General features: G+C 40.2%; 1 protein-coding gene across 1 annotated transcript in view; it reads left to right on the forward strand.

Annotated features, from left to right (window-relative positions):
* LOC139740394 (ATP-binding cassette sub-family C member 5-like) overlaps window positions 1-15612 on the forward strand; it is a 39741-nt gene that overhangs the window by 14897 nt on the left and 9232 nt on the right. Inside the window, exons 10-21 of the mRNA XM_071650986.1 lie at window positions 517-624; window positions 2139-2352; window positions 2977-3104; window positions 3431-3700; window positions 4286-4489; window positions 4966-5165; window positions 6370-6458; window positions 8085-8278; window positions 9623-9757; window positions 11178-11307; window positions 12045-12327; window positions 14466-14652. Of these exons, the coding sequence (XP_071507087.1) occupies window positions 517-624; window positions 2139-2352; window positions 2977-3104; window positions 3431-3700; window positions 4286-4489; window positions 4966-5165; window positions 6370-6458; window positions 8085-8278; window positions 9623-9757; window positions 11178-11307; window positions 12045-12327; window positions 14466-14652 (2142 nt within the window). The remainder of the gene's footprint in view (window positions 1-516; window positions 625-2138; window positions 2353-2976; window positions 3105-3430; window positions 3701-4285; window positions 4490-4965; window positions 5166-6369; window positions 6459-8084; window positions 8279-9622; window positions 9758-11177; window positions 11308-12044; window positions 12328-14465; window positions 14653-15612) is intronic.

The following is a 15612-nucleotide window of genomic DNA, read 5'->3' on the forward strand; positions in this document are numbered from 1 at the left end:
AATGAACATCAGAATTACAGGACAACAAGAATCAAAATTGAATCAGAGAGAGAGAAAAAGTTGAGATTAGAACATGAGAATATCTGAAGAACTCCTTCACGAAATTTTTCAACATGCATAAGACGAGAATTGTCACATGATAATACGCGCCAAAATATTTGTTTTTTTTTCTTTTATTGCATTAACGTATTGTATTATCGGTTGCCAAAGGGTCAAGCTTACAGCTTATTATTGGCGACCGTTCTGTATGGTAATTCATAACACATGTATTGTGATTTTGTCTTAAATGTATTTGTAACCAAAATTGTTGAAATTGTTGAAACTAGCTATAATGAGTTTCATATTTGTATATCATTATGTTTGATTATGTTGAAAAAAAAATGTAAATGTTGCCATACGGAGAATGAATAAATCAAATCAAATCAAATCAAATCAAATCAAATCAAATCAAATCAAATCAAATCAAATCAAATCAAATCAAATCAAATCAAATCAAATCATACCGTCAACCTGCAGGCTTTCACGCTGGTGTCTCTACTCAACACGATTCGTGTCGTCATTGGGCCGTTGCCATGGGCGGTTCGCATGCTGGCCGAGGCTTCCGTGGCTCTAGGGCGACTTAAAGTAAGTTCGCGGGTTGCTGTTATTCCTTTTTTTTTCATTTGACGGAAATCATAATCTATCTATTCGGTCAATAAGTATCTATTTCACTGCTGATGTCATCACCTCTTAAAATTATCCCTCCATTCATCAATCGATTTCTGTAGGAATGTTTGCGTCAATTGTGATTGTGCGACATTATCTTCCTTTATTCCGGGTCAACTTATGTGTACTCAACCATCTACTCCTTTTCGAAATCGGAGTGAAGGTCAAATTATTCATTCACGAACATGATGGGGTCTAACCTATTCTAACTGGGGGGGGGGGGGGTCAATTTGACCCAGCCCCCTCGACATTTCGCACCGCGATGCCGCAATGCGCAAAGATTTTGCCGCGTCGTTCCCTGACTTTTTTTTTTGAAGTCTCCCGCATATTTTGAGACCAAATTTGCGATGTCCAGGTACACCGTTCTGAAGTTACGTAATGTTTTGCGTATGCATGTCAACCCCAAAATGGCTCAAATTCATGATATCGTGTGCAAATCCAATGCAAATTGTGTTTTTTGGTTAAATTGATATAAATTAGATTATTGCAACTTATAACCATCGAAATTAATCAATTTTGATGTAGATAAGCTTGAAAAAGTGCCTGCAACAAATTTTGGCAAAAAAGCAATAGAAAACAAAAGGTCAAAAAACAGTGAAATACATAAGAAATTAACAAAACAATAAGAAACAAAAGAAACTGATTTTGATTGTGCTATCTTTTTTACAAGAAAATTGTTCAATGTGTCTTGAGGAACTCTTACTCAAAAATTTAGCAATCATTCAGTCTTTTTAATGGAGTTATAGGTGAAAGTGTGATTTCATGCGTAAATTTGCATAATTAATTTACTAAAAATAGACAATCAAAATTTTTCTTTTGTATGACCATGTAATCTTGCAGTTGACATCCGGCTCTATGTTCAGGCAAAATTTTGCGGCGATCGCGCGATCGGCGGCCGAGATCTGAAGGGGGGTCAAATTGACCCCCCAGTAAAAACTTGGTCTCAAATAACCCAGTTAAAATAGGATTAACGCAAAAATGGCGACATTCAGAAAGTAACTGATGATGATTCAACTGCTGAGCCATCAATAGGGATACGAAAGCTGCGACTATTGTCTTGTCCTGCTTGTCATGGAGAAATAAAAACATGCAAATATTATTCACACAAGGTGCACCACAGTCATGTTCTTAAAGTGTTTCTTTGGAAGCCATGGTTGTTGACCACATACATCGCATTGTGAACTGCTAATTTTCTTACCGACGTATATGATTTGAATCTTTTGTTCAATTAGTGTGCCTTTTACCACACGCCTTTGATTAATCGTGAAAATCTCCTTGGAGAACCATGCCCCCCCCCTCATTTTCAAAATGTAAGCATCTTTGAGAATACCTATGAGGGTGGATCACACGGGGTGCAGACTTTTGTCGCGTTCAGTTCCACACTCGGAAACTATATTTATGGTTGTGAAATCACCGTTCATCCTTTACTGCAGGCGATCATGGTCATGGAGGAAGCAATGCCGAATGAGCGCCTGGACGACGACAGCAAGAACATGGTCGAGGTCTCGGGCGGGACTTTTGGCTGGGACGTAGTTTTGACGAAGGAAGCCGAAGAGGCGAAGTTAAAGGAGGACAAAGCCAACGCGAACACGAAACAACCCCCACAAGCGAATGGGAAAGCCCAGTCAAACGGGGCGCACAAAGATGGTGAGTGCATCAGTGTTGAATATCTGGAATCGTACGTAATATCTTTGAATAACGCCAATAAAGACACGTAACGACAACAACAACTAAACTGAAAACTTGGAAGTCGGAGAACCTGTTAATGAAAAAGGAAATAAACGTTGTTGCAACAAGCATTACAATCATGATCGGACCCACTAGAAATGGAGTTCATTGAGAATTATGAGAAAGCCAAATTGAAAGTGGCATTTATCCTCTTCTATTTTTTAACCGATGTGCCATTCGGTAGCCAGCTGTGGCTTTCACTCATTCACCCATGCATATTTTTAAATTCTCCTATCTACTTATAACATATGTATATAGAATGACAAATCTACGTTTTTAAATTTCTATTGCTGCATGACGAAACGAAATTGTATCACGGAAATTTGTGTTTGAAATGCTTTCATTTTTATACATCGTATATATCTTGATCACATAAGTATTTTTATAGGTCTGAAGTTGAGGTTGAAATTGATTTTTTTTTTGTCCATCTCATCGTAATCAATAACATATACGCACAATGTACATAAAAGAAATAGAACGGAATTTATTAATTAAGGTGGTATTATGAATACCATTTCAACGTTATTGTTGCTTCTGTTTCAGATGTAACCTTCAAGAACGGATCAGTCAAGGACGGGGCTTCGAATGGTGTAGTTGCGACGACGGCGTCCCATGATGACGACGTTGACGTGACACCTGCCCTGTTCGACATCGACTTTGCTTTACCGGAAGTAAGATAACGAGTAGCCTTGTAATGTATTTTGAATCATTTATATTTTCAATGGCAAGTGATCGAGGGACTGTACAAACACAGATTTATTAAGAAGAACTCAGCTGCCGTAAGAAGAAGGCACGTGTGAGCAGGCCTGCGCCTGCAATAGCTACTGCAATAGCAACTGGACGATGCGAGGGATATCTAGAAATTATACAAAATTAGAACTTTATAGCTCAACTGAAAACTTATTTTCAAAGGTATGATTTCCATGCATGAACATGGATGTAAATAGATGTCTTACGAAACATATACGTTCTTCCAATTAATCCGTCTCAACCGCAGGGGAAACTTTTGGGCGTGTGTGGCTTGGTCGGTAGTGGCAAGTCTTCGCTCATCTCCGCCATCTTGGGTCAGATGGAGATCATGGGGGGCTCATGCAAGGTACGAGGACGGATCGCTTACGTTGCGCAGGAGGCCTGGATCTTCAACGCCACGGTCCAGGAGAACATTCTCTTTGGGCTCCCGCTGGATAAGGAGCGGTATGAAAGCGTGCTGGACGCATGCAGCCTGCGACAGGACATGGAGATACTAACCAATGGAGATCAGACAGAAGTACGTATGACCGCGCGTGACGCGTCTTTTTGTTCAATTCACTGTTTTGCAAGGCACGAAGATACCAAACGTGATTCTAGTAGTATCATTGTTAGTATTGCATGGTATTATTGTCCAGAACTTTTCTTCAAGTTGGTACTGACTAGAATTTTTGAAATGTATTGAAATCAGAGGCTTCAACATGGAAATTTCCCTCTGGACCTGCGTGTCACAAGAATCGTTCGACTAGCCTAGGCCTAATGAGTCAGTCCTTGAAGTCAGACGCTTTTGACTGTTAACTGTTACTGATAATTGTTACTGATTTTAATTATTCAGCACTGGGTTGGGAGGGGGGGTTAGGAAAGACTTATGGTTGTGGTTTGAAACTTTGTGGAATCTTATGCAGACTGTAAAGGACATTGCATATAAAAAGAAACAATATTACGCACAGATTATTAAGTGCGCAACTGGGGGGGGGGGGGGATACCGCAGTCAATGGCGGGAGTTCTGCCAGGTCTGATAGGTCTACAATGAATTCTTCAAGTTCTCGAGTCTCATCATGGGCATGCATGCTGGAATGACCCGATTTCAAACATATTCCACCAGATTGGGGAGAGAGGGATTAACCTGAGCGGCGGCCAGAAACAGCGGGTCAGCTTGGCCAGAGCGGTTTACGCAGACAGCGATGTCTACCTCTTGGACGATCCCCTCAGCGCCGTCGACGCTCACGTCGGGGATCACATTTTCAACAAGTGTATCCGAGGAGTCCTGAAGAACAAGACTGTCCTTTTCGTGACGCACCAACTGCAGGTATGTGTTACCAACGGAGGAAGAGGGCACATCACAGCTCATTGCCATTTGATTACTCAGTATCGACGATTTTTTATTTATTTATTTATTTATCTATTTTTTTTTTTTTCATTGAGCAGATTCCTTCGAGATCAGAGTGAAATCACGAGTAACATAGATTATATGCGAACTCATTAAGTTGGCTTTCATTGAACGACGACACATCCCTCCAAAGAGAGTAAAGTCTGTTAGTCGTCTAACTTTTGCTAATAGATGCCCTACTTAATATTCTTTTTTGTGGTCATGTTAATTAAGAATGTTCACTAATACACCATGGGCCTGTTGCATAAAACTTTTTAATTGAGAAAAACTCAGGTTGATATTTTATAGAATTGTTCCTGTGTTAAAGTCAATGGCAGCATCAGCATCATATAACCCGAGTTTTCAGTTCTTACCAGAATCCTACCTCATTTTTTTCCATCAATTTTTTTTCTCAGTTTCTTGAAGATTGCGACTCTGTAGCAGTGATGGTTGGTGGTCGCATCGCCGAATTTGGGACGCATAGCGAGTTGATGGACAGCAAAGGCGAGTACGCCCGCCTTATCGCCACTCACTACACGAGCGGAGAAGGGGAAGATGGGAACGAGAGAGAGGAGGACCTCGCCGTGGATCCGTCCCTACCACCGGAAATTAGAAGGTACTTTGCACAAAAAAAAAATTGCAGCAAATTAGAATTCCTTTAAGCTCTCTGAGCGTATCAGGCCGATTACCTCCCGAGGGCAATTACCCCGGGCCGGCTACATATACCGGCTAGTGATAACGTTAGAGTAAAGGTTAGGGTTAGGGTTTAGGGTTAGGTTCAGGGTTAGGGTTAGGTTCAGGGTTAGGGTTAGGGTTAGGGTTAGGGTTAGAGTTTGGGTTAGGTTTAGGATTAGGTTCAAGAGTAGGATTAGGGTTAGGATTAGAATTAGGTTCAGTATGAGGATTAGGGTTAGGGTTAGGGGAAGGGTTTGGGGTACATGCCCGGGGGGTATTTGCCCCAGACCCTCTCAGAGGCGTTATCAAGTCATTTGTAAGCAGTCATTCCGACGAAGTTGCTGATCAAAATCTTTCAAGCAAGGATGTAGACTTGTCAGCTACGGCGTAATGAAGTATGTAACCATGGCAACAAATTAGGTATCAATGCATTATATCAGGTTGATACAATCTTTACAATCATTCTGTTCCCAGATATTAATGTCATCCACCTTAAAGTGTACAGCTCAATTTAAACAAGGTTTAGATAATTATGATGGTGTATATATATACATATATATATATATATATATATATATATATATATATACATTGTATACATATATATATATATATATATATATATATATATATATACGAGTCGATCAGAGAAAGCATTGAACTAAAGAAATGAGTATAGTATTGGCATAGATGAGGATTGGGCCTTTAACTTTTTGTGAGATACCAAAAAACCACTTATGAAATAATAGAATAATACAGAGTGTACCAGTTCAAGAGGAATTCAAAATATTATTAGATGATAATCAGCTTTGAAGGGACCGAGATATAAAATATAGACAAGGTAAACCAAACCGATCCTAGTAGAAGATGGGTCCCACGCTATATTAGAATTACTTTGTTTTGGATTTCAGCCGTTTCAAAACCAAAGTTTACTTTCATTGAATAAACGTTGAATTCCTCTTGGAACCGCATGCTATTTTATATTTCATAAGAAGTCTTTATTATCTAAAAAGTGATAGTAGCATGGGTTAGGTCTCAGCCAAACCGATATGATCCCTTTGATCTTTAGTAAGAAACAAATCATTGGCGTCAGTTTCATTATCTAAAATGATATTCCCATCAATATCTCTCTTCCGTATTATCAGGCAAATGAGTCGACAGTTGTCAAGGCAACGTAGCGTCGCGAGCTCGGAAGACGCCGTTAGCATTTTGTCTGCGGACCAGGAAATTGAAGGTAAACGGAAGATAAACATCAACTGAATATTACGAAAAAGACATAGATGTCTACGCCTACTGGTGATTCGAATGCTAATGCTGCGTTATACACCATGTTCCCGGCAGCTACGTTTCAGGCCACCGTGGGCAAAACGGGATGGACGTGAAACAACGCGGTGAGACGGAATAGGAAAACGTGGCAGGCCGTGATTGCCGTGGATGTTGCGTCAGATTTTTAAACTGTCTAACAATTTGCCTCGGCAGTCCCAGTACTAATTAGGAATCTTGTGTGCCGTGATAAAACGGGGTGAAAGCAGCAAAACGCGACGGCGCGTAATAGATAGCAACAAAACTTGGAGGTGGTCCGTAGCGGGACGCGACGGAAAATATTGATGGCCTAGCCTGACCAGACAGCGTCTGATAGCTATATGTTCACCGGGGGAATGAAACGAACAAGACAAGAATTCAAAGTGGAGAAAACAGAAGAATATCTCATGTGCCCACGGCGTGCCGCGGCGCACTGCGTTTTGGGCAAACGTGGCTGCCGCGGCCGCCGGGAACATGGTTGTAAATGCAGCATAAGCGAGATAGTATGTCATGTGAGCTTCATAATTATGATATCACAGTTGAGAAGGATTAATACAATGTTTACGTTTTACTGTAAAAAGTTTGAGGCCCCAACAATCTACAAACGGGTGCCCGTCAAGAGCTCGACACCCTCGAATGCTGATATGGCTCAGGAGTCACTCTGTCCACGATTCAGATATCTGCGAGCTAGAGCTAGACTCTCAAGTGAACAAGGCCCATGACCTCAACCATGTCAACAACAACTAAAAGAAGCTCGCGACCTGTACGGTCCACAAGCTCGACACTTATAGGCAAACAAGGCCCTTGAGTTCAGCACTATGCAAACAGGCCCACGATCTCGGCATTACATCACGTGGCTTAATGTACAAAGTGACTAGCTTGTGGGCCTTTTTTTTTTCTTTCTTTTTTTTGCCTAGGGCTTGCTTGTTGACCTTATTTTCCTAGTTTCGAGCTTTTTGGCTTTATTTGCCCAATGCCTTGTTGGTGGGTCTGTTTTGCCTAGTTTGGATCTCGTGAGGCCTATGACCCATGAACCCCCTTTTTCAGTGTCGTGCCCGTGGGCCGTATGATTCGTGGGTGTCAGGCTTGTGGGATGATCTCCTATAGACGTGGGGATGTTCTTCCGCCTGGATCCCCTAGCAAACTGGAGGAGGCTCTGATAACGCGTCGTTCCCTACGACTTACGACTGATTTCCGGGGCCCGCTTATGGTGGCCCTGGATTCTGTAGGGATATGGGTGCTCTCTGACGCTATTTTCGCCTTATTTTTCTACTTACAACAAGAAATCTAGGGTTGGATCAAACTTTTGGCGGGAGAGTTATAGATTTCATGAAAATTACCTGAAAGCGCGAGGATGATATTGGAGTCTGACTCCTTCCCATTAACAGCTGACGATATAAAGTTATTGCATTAACTATGTATGACCAGATAAGACAAACAAAAAATGCATCTGCGAGTACCGTCAATGCGCCGATCATCATTATGGTTTGTGAGAACTCAGAAGTGGCAATACGTTTGTATGTTGAATTTTCTTTAAATGTCGAAATCGTCTGCGCAGAGGGAAGGCTGACAGGATCTGAAGAGCGAACAGGAGGCGCCCTCTCTTGGCGGACTTATCACGGCTACATCCAAGCGATGGGAGGTTACTTCTTCGCACTGCTCATCTTCCTGGCGTACGTGTCCGTGGTTGGTCTCCTCACGTTCAACAACTGGTGGCTCAGCTACTGGATCGAGACCAGCGGCAACAGATCGGTAAGATTTCGTTGCCATGGAGACGAGATTTTGCGATCTTTAAGTGTAAATGTGTGTGAGAGTGAGAGTGTGGTGTGTGGGTGTGTGTGTATTAATTTTGTGTGTGTGTGTGTACATTTCTTTTGGTCATCCATGTGTCCGCAGTTTGCGGAAAACTTGTCAAGGAGTCACAACCTTACATACTAGTGGTATAATACATTATTCGGCTGCCGATGATCGTAAACGATACAGCGAAGTTTTCGAGGCCGCGGAGCTTTTCCAGGGATGTGTTTCATAAAGCTCTTCGTAAAGTTATAAACGACTTACGAGCGACTCGTGATCAGTTCTTGTGGTTTATTATGGAAATTCTGATAAGTATAGCACATCAGAACTGATCACGAGTCGCTCGTAAGTTGTTCGTAACTTTACAAACAGCTTTATGAAACAGGGCCGTGGTCTGTTTGTACCCCGTGGGTGTGTGTTTTTGTGGATGTTTACTTTATGCCTGGACTTGAGTTGGAACCAGTGAGATATTTCTTGCTGGTCAGAAATAGAGAATATAGGGACGTTTATAAAATCAGCATGATACTGGTCATTTGCAAGATTAGGGAGCTTTAGATTTTGACGCGCGGACGTTTGAGCCGACGCTTGCACTGGACGTTCTCCTCTCCCTGCGTCGTGTGGAAAAGTAGCTTTAGATTACGCTGGGACGCAACCACGGACGCAACGTATAAAAATAAAATCGCGCCCCCATATGATCAGTGCATGAAGAAGCTCTCTACGTCGCAAACTGTGCGGACGTGAAAATAGCCCAGTACGCGTAGTGAAAAACTCAGGCGACGCAAGCTAAAAATAGATTGACTTTACGCGCGCTACTGCGCACGCTCAGAACATTTTTTTTTTCCTTTGAACGTCCGCGCGTCTAAAATCTAAAGCTCCCTATTAGTAAAAGAATCATGCGGAAACCCATTAAGCATGGTATGGATAGACCCCTCTAGGTATGGGCAGACGTAACAAAGTTCGTTATCTTTATCGCGATGCACGAAAAGGACACTTTTGCTATTAAACATTACGAGATATTACATGCGATTGTGTCTTAATACTAAGTTTTATATTCACATGTCCCATTCAAGTTGTTCCTGTGATTACAGTGTGAGTTATGGATTATTATATCATGAACATGTAAGTCTTCTATCATTAATGATAATGATAAAAATGACAATGAGGATGATGATAACGATGATAATGATTATGATAATAATAATAATAATAATAATAATAATAATTGTCATTGTTCTTATAATAATAATAATTTGATGATAAATACCTCTAATAGACGCTGTGAATTATGCTATTTCCTCATAGCCCAATGAAACAACGGACGGTGAACCGCCATCTTTGGTCAATGACCCCAACCTGAGTTTCTACATGCTAGTGTACGGAGGAACCATCCTTATTATTCTGGTGGTTGCACTGCTCAAGAGCTTCATATACATGAAGGTATGCGATGGCACCAATTTTAATGATCGGGTATCCGTCACTTCCGGTAAAACTGTAGTGAAAACAAACAATTCGCCTGTTTGTATCAAACAATGTCATATGCGGAACTGGGATGTGTGAATGCTGTGCATAGTTATGAATCTACGCGGCGTCGGCGTTTAAAGTCCTTGATCTACCATTCTCTTACGTAATGTATCACTGGCATTAATAGTTTCTTGTGACTGTCAGAAACGTTAGGATGGACCATATATGACAGTTTCATGAAATGTCAGAGCCAATTATTGGAAAATACTAGATAATTTCGTCTCAAAATAAGCCGATTGTGCACTGGGTTACTTTCTTTTCCCTCCAGTCGCCGCTAAATACCCGTATGTGCGACCATAGGAATAGCATAAAAGAGGAATAAGAATTAAAAAAAAAAACGGCTGATGGAAGGTTATGGGATAATGGTATAATAATATATATATAATATATAATATATATATAATATACTATATATAATATTTAGAGGTGGAGAAAAAATGCAACGTCAAAGAGGTCACGTGTGAAATAAGAAAAAAGTACATATTCTTTCCGGTTCTTATTTTCGCTATGATATTTGATCCCCGCTACTTAAATTGCTAATGAGAACAGCCGCTATATCGAGGGCTTCATTTTCGTAACTTACAGTAAAGAGCTACGTATGTCAGCTGAAGCAAAAATTAACATTGTAAGGGAAGAAAATTAATAAATCATGTTACACAGCTATCCTCGAAAGGGAATCTCCGCAAAACAGTTAATGGGGGAGAGTACATAAATAGATAGGTGTCTGAATTGTTACATTGCCAGTCATGTATAGTTCCCAATTGATTATCAGAAAAAAGACCGAAAATGCTATCGTTGATACCTCTTTCTCCCAATGCTGACAATCACACCGTCTTCTCCCTCTGATCTGTCCCTTCCCATTGTCTCCTTTTGTTTGTCCTGTCTACGACTCTGTTTACCGTGGGCGTCTTGTGCCTTTGTGTGTCGGTTTCCGTTCCTTACTTTTTTTCTATTGTCAGTTTGATTTGATATTTAGTAACACACATTATTTTCTACAAGCTTTTACGTGGCCTCTCTTTTCTAATAACACAATCATTTTGAACACTTAGTTTCAAATTACATGGAATGTATGCAGTGTATTTATTGTAATGTATTGTACGTTTTGTTTCCCTTGAATTTGCATAGATAACGAACATGTGTTATTGGAAACAAGATTTGAATTGAATTGAATTGAATTGAATCTTCTAAACTCCAACAAATGACGGCTAAACAATATCGAATTAGATTCGTGTCGAAATAATTAAACGTAGAGCCTATACACTCGACATGCAGTTTCCTCCTACTAATTGTCAGAAAATTGAAAACGGATTGATTTTTTCCCCTTGCACAAGAAAAGCTGACTATCAGATCGTCGTCCACACTCCACAAGAAGTTGTTCAAGACGGTCCTGCGAAGTCCGATGAGCTTCTTCGATACCACTCCTATCGGTCGAATCTTGAATCGATTCTCCAAGGACATGGACGAACGTGAGTATCGTATAGTCTGTCTGTAGCTGCTGCAATGGACAATTTCAACTGTTTTTAATCGTTTCAGAATTCATATGACTGGGATGAAAAAACAGAAATGTAACAAATCACGATGAACAAAGATGATGACATGGTAGCTTCCTCATAAGAATGCAATGCAATGAGGGGGCTCAGAGAAGGAAAAGAAAGAACAAATTATTCATAAATTTAAGAGGAGAACTTGTTAAACAAGAGATATTGTAATGTATTGCTGCATTTCTATAAAAAAATATGTAAAAAATGTCATCCTTGTTCAGTGAAATTTGCTTTGGGTTTTTCAGAGTTTGGTTTCTCTGCTAAAGTACCACTAGACAATAAATTCCCCAAATCTATACGATTATGGAGCCGTCGATTAATAATGTAATTATGTTCTGCGTGATGAGTAATTGTGGAAATCGTCTAGACTTCCACCTTATATCAGTGCTTGTATTTAAGGAAGCCAAACGTCATGAAGTCCTGTCCGGTAGTCTCCTTATCCAGTCATTACAACACCGAAACTTTAAAAGATTAATAACTTTTGCATCGATTGTCCGATTTTCTTCAAACTTTCACTGATGTGTTCTACTGGTGTTGCTGATTTCACTCAATCCACATTGCTCCTTTGGGAGTTGGTTTCCTTTAATGATTTCTCTTTTCACTTGGTCGATCTTCGTTGTCGTTTATCGCATTTACTACTGGACTTTCCTATTTTCTCTTAGTCGACGTCATGCTCCCTATCAACATGGAAATGGCCCTGACCAATGTGATGATGGTTATTGCCTCCATATTCACAATCTGCGTGGTCTTCCCGTGGTTCGTCATCGCCGTCGTCCCGATCTTCGTCGTCTTTATCCTAGTCATGATCTTCTATCGCCGCGGCGTCAACGACATGAAGCAGTTGGAGAACGTCAGTCGGTCGCCATGGTTCTCGCACATCGGTTCGACCGCCATGGGACTCGCCACCATCCACGCCTACGACAAGACAAAAGAAATCATCAGCAAGTGAGCAAGGCCCCCTTATCACGAGATCAACCTAACTATGTTTTAATCCTTCAGATTCCCTTGTATATGATGCAATTTTCTGCAATAAGATAATGATTTTTAATCTTAATAGTGATGATGATGATCTCTGACATTTAGTGAGCAATGATGATGACTAGTCTTGTGAAATATACTGTAATTTCAGATAAAACAGGCGACAGGTTAAAAGGCTTGAATGAATCAGTACATCCATGTAAGACTGCTGACCTTTTCAATTTCAGTTTCAAAGTTCATTTCATTTTTCGACAAAACATATATATTTCAATTCCTTTGATAATTTAGAATAAGGAAAAACGAACATTGTAGAATGAAAAGACTATACAATAATTTAGGAACCTTATAGTGATTATACATTGTAGCAAAAAAAAAAGAATGGTCGAAGTAAAGTACATTATAACATTGCGTAAATTGAGAAAAATGGAGGGACCCACTAAAAAGACAGAGCTTGTAGAATGTGGGGCCCTCTGGAAGAGAAAATCAATGGAAAAATAAATTGAAGCATCGTAAATAAAAAAAAGAAAGAAGAGTAAGTATGTGAGGCATGCGAGGTATTTAATTCAGGCTAATGATCTGATTTAAAGGCGAATTTGAAAAACACATGGTGAGTGCAGACCTCCGCAATGCAGCTCATTTCCACCCATCCACGCTTGCAATTTGATGATATAGAACTGTACACTTCTGTACGTCATCGGTCCTGAGAAAAGGGATGTCAAGGAATCTTATAGCTGCGGTGGATACCTTATTTCATGATTCTAATTTTTTGTGAGATAATAAGAAACCTCTTATGAAATATGAAAACGCATGTAATGCAAAGAGGGATTAATTTGATGAAAATGGTTTTGAAATGGCTGAGATATCCAAAATAGAGCAATCCTAGTCAAAGTAGGATCTACCGTTTATTAGGATCACTTTGTTGTCCCCGCCGAACGAGTTCGAGCAGGGGACTATGAAACGGGCTCCGTACGTGTGTGTGTCCGTGTGTCCGTCCGTCCGTCCGTCCGTCCGTCCGTCCGTGTGTCCGTGTGTGCGTCCGTGTGTGATCAAAATCTTCAATTTGCTACTTCTCTGTCATTTATGAGCCAATTTTGATTCTGTTTGCTTATATGATAGCACTACATGGGAGCTTTGAAAATTCTACACAGAATTTCAGTCGTGACCTTTGACCTTTGACCTTTGACCTATATTGTACATTTTGCTACAAAATGCTACTCCTTCGCCATTTCTAACCCGATTTTGATTCCGTTTGCTTTATGTGATGGCACTAGGTGAGGGCTTCAAAACTTCTACACAGAATTTTGACCTTTGACTTCTTTGACCTTTGACCTTGATTTTTGACCTGTATTGTACATTTTGCTACAAAATGCTACTCCTTCGCCATTTCTAACCCGATTTCGATTCCGTTTGCTTTATGTGATGGCACTAGGTGAGGGCTTCAAAACTTCTACACAGAATTTTGACCTTTGACTTCTTTGACCTTTGACCTTGATTTTTGACCTGTATTGTACATTTTGCTACAAAATGCCACTCCTTCGCCATTTCTAACCCGATTTCGATTCCGTTTGCTTTATGTGGTGGCACTAGGTGAGGGCTTCAAAACTTCTACACAGAATTTTGACCTTTGACTTCTTTGACCTTTGACCTTGATTTTTGACCTGTATTGTACATTTTGCTACAAAATGCTACTCCTTCGCCATTTCTAACCCGATTTCGATTCCGTTTGCTTTATGTGATGGCACTAGGTGAGGGCTTCAACACTTCTACACAGAATTTAGACCTTTGACTTCTTTGACCTTTGGCCTTGATTTTTTACCTATATTGCACATTTTGTTACAAAATGCTACTTCCGGCGATGACATATATTACGCACCGCGTAATTTCTACTTTTCCTTGTTTTACTTTGTTGTTGGATGTCTCAGCCATTCCAAAGCCAATATTCATCGAGTAAACTTTGCATTCCTCTGAAATTCGGAATGCTCTGTATTATTTCATGAGTGGTTTCTTGGTGTTTTGCAGAAAGTTAAAAGCCCAATTCTTATCTTCATCAATACTTAACTATCCCTTTAACGAGCGCTAAATCGTGTCGCCCTTTTCACTTGCAGATACGTCGATCTTTTGAACGTGAACGCGTATCCATTGATGCTCTTCCGTATGGCCACGCGATGGGCCGGGGCGAGGCTTGAACTACTCGTCGTCCTCACGAATCTGATCGTCAACCTGATGGTTGTCCTCGCACATGGAAGTATATCCCCATCTATTGCCGGGTTAGCAATATCTTACGCCTTGCAGGTTAGTGCCGCTGAACTCTACTAGTTAAGTGTGCTGCTAGTACACTTGAAAGGTGTTTCATAAAGCTGTTCTTAAAGTTACGAACAACTTACGAACGACTGATGATCACTTCTGATGTGCTATACTTATCAGAATTTCAATAATTCAGCACAAGAACTGATCACCAGTTGTTCTTAAGTCAGTTTAAAGAACAGCTTTACGAAGCACCCACTGGTTATGCTTCTTTCTTCGGAAAGGATGATGTGATACAATGCGATCTCGACGTAAACAATTTGATAGTACACTTTGTAGTACTCTACCAACATGTCAGGAGGCGCCAATGAGATATTAATGTTCCTGGATTTCCTTCAAAAGGACGAATTGACGGAAATATATCTCCTTATAATAATCGTGTAAAGGTCTTTGAAACTTTGAAGACTTTTTTTTTTTGTTCTAAAGAGAAAGGTTTATCAATCATTGCAGACGTTACATTATGACTTTGGTTTTTTTTTTTCATTTTCACCTTTCGATGTATTGTAATTGGTGCTAATGCCGTGTCCATTGATTGAGTCCCTCTTTTGTGGTGTCGGCGTACACAGCAAAAGCATCTTTCATTTTTTGTTGTTGTAAGTTTCTGTGTGAAAAAAAAATATCCGTTACTTGAAGCAGTCATTTTGTCAATTGAGCTGAATTGCATTGATCGCACACACACATGCACATATTATATATATATATATATATATATATATATGATATGCTAATGTAAGAAACTTTAAGATAACGATCGCAGAATCGCGACTGCGTGCAGATTGTGAATTCCCAAATGTACTACTGGGTATATCACGCTAGATAGTAAGTCTTTGCAGCATTCAGCTGCTCGTAGATTTCTAGTCAAACTACCTCCTTTTCGTGCTCTGTACAATCATATTGCAAGGAACTTTTCATGAGGGATATAATACTTATATAATATTGACTGGCCTC

Source organism: Diadema antillarum, unplaced genomic scaffold (genome assembly GCF_040938485.1).
Source record: "Diadema antillarum isolate AM-2024a unplaced genomic scaffold, OU_Dant_1.0 seq00000853_RagTag, whole genome shotgun sequence".
In the NCBI taxonomy this organism is placed as follows: Eukaryota; Metazoa; Echinodermata; class Echinoidea; order Diadematoida; family Diadematidae; genus Diadema; species Diadema antillarum.